This window comes from Coenobita brevimanus, chromosome 78 (assembly GCF_032717465.1).
Source record: "Coenobita brevimanus isolate Jiangsu-jjx chromosome 78, ASM3271746v2, whole genome shotgun sequence".
Lineage (NCBI taxonomy): Eukaryota > Metazoa > Arthropoda > Malacostraca > Decapoda > Coenobitidae > Coenobita > Coenobita brevimanus.
In genome coordinates, this window is record NC_137031.1 from 23,718,241 (window position 1) to 23,725,520 (window position 7,280).

Consider the following 7,280-nt stretch of genomic DNA (forward strand, 5'->3'; position numbering starts at 1 on the left):
TTCCTCTCCGCTTGTCCCAGCTTCCTGCTATGGTATGATATAGGCCACAGTTCATTTCCATGGGACTGCATCAGCACAGCATCAATACCCACACCTGCCGCGTCTGTTCTTAAAACAAAGTCTTTAGATAAATCTGGCAAATGGAGAATAGGCTTATTAGTCATTTTGTTCTTTAGAGTATCAAATGCTCTTTGCTCCAAATCTGTCCACACTACCTTATTTGGACTGCTCTTCTTTGTTAGATTGGTTAATGGTTCTGCAATTGTAGAGTAGTTTGGTATGAATGCTCTGTAATAGCCTGTTAGTCCCAAGAACGAACGAACTTGTTTTTTAGTTCTGGGGGCAGAAGCTTCAACTATTTTCCCAACCTTATCTTTCTGGGGCTGGCATATCCCATTTCCTATTCTATGACCAAGGAAATCCACTTCAGCTTGACCCACTACACATTTGGATGGATTTACTACTAAGCCTGCTTCCTTAAGTCTGAAAAATACCTGATCCAGCAATTTCAAATGCTCATGAAAAGTCGAGGAATGTACCAAAATGTCATCAACAAATATTTCTATGCCAGACATACCTCCCAACACACTCCTCATTGTCCTGTTAAACACTGCAGGTGAATTGCACAAGCCAAAAGGAAGGACTTTGAACTGATATAAACCTTTGGGAGTACTAAATGCAGTGTACTTCCTACTATCCACATGTAATGGAATCTGCCAGAATCCTTTAGAAAGATCTAGTTTTGAAAAATATCGGGACCCTGATAATTTTGAAAAGATATTCCCCTGGTCAAACATAGGCTCTGCATCAAACTGAGTTACACCATTTAATTTCCTAAAGTCTCCACAGAGTCTCACTCCTTTATCCTTTTTACGTACAACCACTACAGGACTATTATAGGGAGCATTAGATTTTTCAATTATCCCTGCTTCTTCCATTGCATTAAGTTCTTTCTCTACCTCAGCTTGCAAACTATATGGTATAGCATAAGGCTTACTTCGAACAGGGGTTTTGTCAGTCAAAACAATTTCATGAGGAGGAACATTTGCTAGCTTTGGTGTACTAGAGAACACCTCTGAGTACATACTCAACAAATCACATATCTTACCTCTCTCTAATGGAGACAAAGTTACTGACAACTCTACATCTTTCCAAGACTTCTCAGTGGTTGGTATAGGTAGCAAAAGATTTTCAACCTCGTCAGAGTACTCAATAACTGTAGCAGCAATTACATCTGATTCGGCTACATCACAATCATCTGGATCGTAGTCTACTTCATATTTCTTCAGCATATTCACATGAAATCTTTTCTTCTTCCCCTTATATCTATTACATAATTCAAAGCAGAAGGACACTCTACAATCTTATATGGACCTCTCCAGTTCATGAGTAATTTATTATGGTCAGTTGGTAAAAGCAGCAAAACTTGATCACCCACCTTGAAAGTTCTGTCACTAGCCCTACGATTATAGTAGCTCTTATCCAACTCCTGTGCCTTATCTAATTCTTCCCTTGCTAGCTTACATGTGTTTTCCAATCTCTCACCGAGATCTAGAACATAGCTGTAGGTACTAACAGTCTCTGGTGTGCTGACCGATCCATCCCAAATCTCTCTTAGTACATCCAAAGGACCCCTCACTGTTCTTCCATAAACTAACTCAAAAGGGGAGAATCTAGTACTCGACTGGGGTGCTTCTCTATATGCAAAGAGCAATGGTGCTATGTATCTTGGCCAATCCTTAGGTGCCTCATCACACATTCGTTTCAGCATTTTCTTAAGTGTACCGTTAAATCTTTCTACTAAGCCATTACACATGGGATGAAATGGAGTGGTTTTAAGAGATTTTATTGACAATAACCGTTCAACTTCCCTCATCATTGCTGAAGTAAATTGGCTCCCTCTGTCAGTCAAAACCTCCTTTGGAATACCAATTCTAGAATAGATCTCCAACAACGCATCCGCCACTGTAGTAGTCTCTATATTAGGCAAGGCAACTGCTTCTGGATACCGAGTAGCAAAGTCTACGAGAGTGAGTATATACCTGTCTCCACTATCTGCCCTAGGTGTAATAGGCCCAACTATGTCTATACCCACCCTAGCAAATGGCTCGTCTATTACTGGCATAGACCTAAGCTTTCCTGGTTTTATGCTACCTTTATCCACGGTTCTCTGACACACATCACATGACCTACACCAGCGGCTGACATCAGCCACCATACCTGGCCAAAAGAAAGTTCCTTGAATCCTGTCCAGAGTCTTTTTGTACCCCATATGGACACTCATGATTCCCTCATGACCTAATTTGAACACTTCCTTACGATAGTTCTTCGGCACAATCAACTGTTGTTTTGTCATTCCTCTAACTGTCATCTCTCTGTATAATCTACCCCCTTTAAGAATAAAGGTTGACACTCTTCCTCTTGCCTGAAACATTTTCTTACTTTGAACATGACTTCTTATAGAGTTCAAAGTTCTATCATCCTCTTGATTTTTCACAAATTCTGATGTAGACACGAAAGTATCAACATTGCTCACCTTCAGGGGTTGTTTAACTTTACCGTCCTTGCGACTTTGTGCTCTAGTAACTGCAGCAACGAGTCCAGCGTCTGATGATCCACCAGCAGTACTCCTCGAAGTTCGTTCCAACTCTGTGGTTACTTCGTCCGTTGCTTCAGTGTCAGATCTTCCACTCGGGACTCTGTTCCTGGTTAGGTTCACGTCCTCTGCGTTGTCTTGTTCAGCCAAGCTTTGATCACTTGTAGACTGTATACTTGTGAGGGAATATGGATTGTCAGTTACACCACCAACAACTAAATCGTAAACTGGGGTCTTACACACAGCAGCATAAACTTTCCCTATTAACCAAGGTGTAGAAATTTCAACTTCTACCTCTGGCAACACTATCACTGCCCCATTCACCAATTTCAGTGAAACTGTTCTCCCAGTATAGTGTCTCAATGAAACTAGCTTCTCTGCTACAACACAAGTAGTTGACCCACTATCTAGCATTGCTGTAACAGCTTGCCCTTCTACCAAGCCATTGTTCAATATTAAGTTCTTATAACTTTGCCCATTCCCATTAAATTTGGTAGCTGAACCACTAACTGTCCTACTTTTAGCTTTCACAGATGCTTTTCCTGATGCAGCGGCACTGGTCTGTTTTGATTTATTAAAAGTACACTGAGCTTTTCTATGGTCTAGTTTACCACACTCCCAACATCCTTTACTACCAAACTTACTGTCACTCCCTGAGGTCTTTGTCTTGATCTGTGTTGTAGAGCGTTCTGAAGGTTTCTCTTGCCCTTCAGCCACGGGTTTGTTGACCTTGTTAATCTGGGAAGGGTGACCATGGGCATCAATCCAACGATCTGCCTCCTCCCCACAAACCTGCAAACTCTTAACTTCTTTCTCCTTTAAAAACATCATTAGAGCTGGAGGACACTGCCTTAAAAATTGCTCCCTTGCAAAGAGATCTGCTAAATCCTCAAAGGTCTGACTGGATCCATCCGCTTCCAACCACTTAACAAGATTCCTTTTGATTCGACAAGCTAGTTTCACTGCAGACTCGCCATCACGAAACTTTGTGTCGCGAAACCGTTTCCTACAACCCTCTGCTGTCACATCGTAACCTCTCAAAAGTGCGGACTTCAGCTCATCAAAATCTGCAATGATGTCGTCAGTGAACTGGTGATACATCTCGAGAGCTCGACCCGTTAGTAGAGATGCTAAGGCAGCTGGCCACACCGACCTCTCCCATCTTGCAGCTTGAGCTACCCTCTCAAAGCGAGCCAGATAAGAATCTATATCATCTTTGGCCTCATCGAAAATTAGCAGCTTAGGGGGATTAATTACGGTTGCAACTGGTCGAACGTTCTGACCAGCAGCAGCAGCACTAGCAGCAGCAGCAGCCCTCGAAGCTTCAATCTGTGCCTCTAATTCTAAAATCTTTATCTTCCTCTCTTGAGCCCGCTCCTCTCTCTGCCGATTTTGCTCTATCACTCTCTCTTCTCTTACCCAGGTCATAAGCTTGTCGCCCTCTAAGCCCATTTGTTTTCCCTCTTCAGTTAACCTCTTTATAGTGTCTGAACTCATGGTGAAAATCTAAAGATTATAAACTTCCCTGTATACTGCCAACCCGCGTGCACAACGAATTAATGGGTCCCTGTTCGGGCGCCAAATGTCATGGCCAAGTTACGGAAACAGTCTCATATGTGAAAGACTACCATGATTCCAGAGTTGCACTATTACTACTACTCACATAGTTGGAAATGACCCATCATTCATTTGTACACTGGGGCTAGGAAAATGTAAATTGGAGAATATAATTTATTCACAAAATTATAACTTAATCCTAACTTAATCCTAAGCATAAGAAAGTAAACTACAAGAGAAGTAACCTTAGGAACACTGCTTCACATTACTGGTGACATAACAACCTTACTGAGAACAGACCATCAAGAGGGTGGTGACTGAGAAGCAGGTAGCATGTCCGCAGGTGTTTCTATGCTAACACCTGCTGTAGATCAAGAGGGCAATTTGGGCAGAGTTTAGAGCTTCCTCAGTATGGAGGAGTTTCCATCCTCATCCTTCATAGGCTCACAAGTGTCACAGCGGGGAGGAAAGTCGCGAGTCGAGGGCACACTTCACGTGAAGAGCTGCTATATCTTTTCCATACCAGTGCTGCTGATCAACTGCCCACACCCCAGCTCACAGTCACCACCTCGCTTCCCTTGATTCGTACAATGGAGAAATTGAAGCAGTATCATACAATTCATAACAGCTAATCACACTCCGAAAATTATAAAATACAAAATAAGTATACATAAACATACTACATTTGAAAGATCCACAATAACATATAATTTACTTCAGTGCTCCGAACAGCCTCATTACCAGTGAACTACAACTAACCTAAGTTTTAATGAAACAAACCAGAGAAACTAAATTATACCCTTTCAGAACAAAGATCCAATAATGAACCCTTATAGTCATGAATCATTGTGACACTGTTATTGCTGGCTCATGGCCTCTGGTTCCTTCTTCCTCGAAAAAAAAAAAATAATAATAATGCTAGTAAAATTAAATATATACAATTTACTAATAGACAGATATTGCCAGATTCGTACATTACCTTTGGTGCTACTAATATTCCCATTTCCAAAAGTATTGAAATTCTCGGCGTCTCACTTAACAATGCCCTCAGCTGGACCTCTCATGTTAGATCACTTGCTAAAACCGCCTCTAAGAAACTTGCATTAATGTACAGAGTCCGTAACTTCTTCACTGACGAGCAGTTAGCTGTAATTTATAAGAGTCATGTGCACTCTTAGCTTGAATATTGCTTACCCTTGTGGAATGGATGTGGAGAGGTTGCATTAAAACAACTAGACAAAATTCAGAACAAAGCTGTTAGAATCATTAACAACCCTGCCATTACAAATAAACTGCCTCCCCTACAAGTAAGAAGGAATGTTGCCTCCTTTGCATTATTTTGCAGATACTTTTATGGCCAATATTCAGACGAAGTTGCGTCCATGGTGCCACCTCTCCATGCCTTCTCTCGTGCTACACGGGCATCTGGTAGCGCTCATGACTGGAATGTCACTCAGCCATATTGCAGAACTTCTGCTTATCAGAATTCTTTCATTCCCCGAACTGCATCTCTTTAGAACTCGCCTCCCCAGAGCTGTTTCCCTCCAAACTTCAACCTACAGCTGTTCAAGTCCAACTGTTACAGATATTTTTTGAACAGAGGACACCAGTAATCTGGTGTATGGATTATTTTTTTTATTCATTTGTTTTTCCTTCCTCCGTTCTCTTATTTTATATATATATATATATATTGTTAAATAGCCTATGATTTCATCATCCTTTGTGTAATTCTAACGTACAGTATGCTGCATGTTTGATCACGAGCATGTTCTACCTCACTCCCCCCTTCTACCCTTATAGTAGAGTAAGTCGTTCTTTTTGATGTTCTGAGCAGGATTGTCAACTCTTTGTCCCCTATAGCTTCATTTGCGCGTCCTTCTTACAAGTTGTATCAAGCTCTGCCGGCCCCTATATAATGAGCTCAGTCTCTGCATTAATTGCCACTTAGATCTACTCCTCATTTTGCTCACATCTCTGTCCTCCCCTGTACAGTTGTTATTATTGTGAGTACCCAGGAAGTCTCCAGCCATCTAGCAGCTGTGTAATCTGAGTATAAGTGTTATTACATTTTGTTCTTGTACTGTATAGGATAAGGTGTTGATTCGTAGGCCTAGTAAAGTTTTTGTAATTCATATTGTCAGCCAGTGGTAATAATATTTTGTATCTGTAATTATATATCTTGCATTCACTGAGTATTATCTGGTTTTCTCATTTTATCAGGGCTGACTTAGATAAATTTACTCTTGCTAATTTTGTGTTACTAGAGGCTATTGCAGTTAACCATATATTTAACCTGTTTTTGCCATTACATTATCCTTATGAGTCCTGAATGTTTAGTTCTTAGTTTGAGTTTTAAACTTTAACTTGTAATTTTACCTAACTCTTTTGTTTTGAACCTGGAACTTTGCGGGACAGTTTTCTCTGTTCCGTAACATAAATTTGGCGACCTCTTATCAGGATATTCAGGATATTATCATGAGGATATTGCTTGATATTTTGTGACTGTGATTTATTCATGATGTCTACTATTACTGTGCTTGATGAAGCCAAAGATTTTTTGTCAAATGTGCGAACAGTGTGTGATGTAGAAAACAGAACAAAGAATGAACTTAAGCTTGTTGCTCAATAATTGGGAATTGCAGTTCACTCTCATCATTCTAAAGATCAAATTGTTGGCATGATTAATAAAAACTTGTTTAATGTAACTCCTCCAAATGAGCAAATGCAGATTGAAATAGCTAAGTTACAGCTAGCTTTGCAGGAGGCTCGTGTTAAGGAGGCTGAGTTTCAGGCACGTGCTAAGGAGGCTGAGTCGCAGGCTAAGGAGGCGGAGTCTCAGGCTCGTATTCAGGAGGCTGAATTTCAGGCAAATGCTAAGGAGGCTGAATCTCAGGCTCGTATTCAGGAGGCACAGATACAGGCTCAGGCACAAATTGAACTTGCTAGGATTCAGGCAGACCATGAGTATCGCATGAAACAAGGTGGAACTGAATCATCTAGCTCTGATGATTTTGATGTGGCCAAAAATGTTAAACTTGTCCCTCCTTTTAATGAATCTGATTTAACAAAGTATTTTCAGGTGTTTGAGAGGGTAGCTACAGGTTTTAATTGTCCCAAAAAGTATTGG

General features: G+C 40.8%; 1 protein-coding gene across 1 annotated transcript; it reads right to left on the reverse strand.

The window, feature by feature from the left end:
* Positions 1-1,294: 1,294 nt before the first annotated feature.
* LOC145408748 (uncharacterized) lies at positions 1,295-4,093 on the reverse strand. Its single transcript, XM_080279404.1, has one exon. It carries the CDS (start codon positions 4,091-4,093, stop codon positions 1,295-1,297), a length of 2,799 nt encoding a protein of 932 aa, XP_080135530.1.
* Between the last annotated feature and the right edge of the window lie 3,187 nt (positions 4,094-7,280).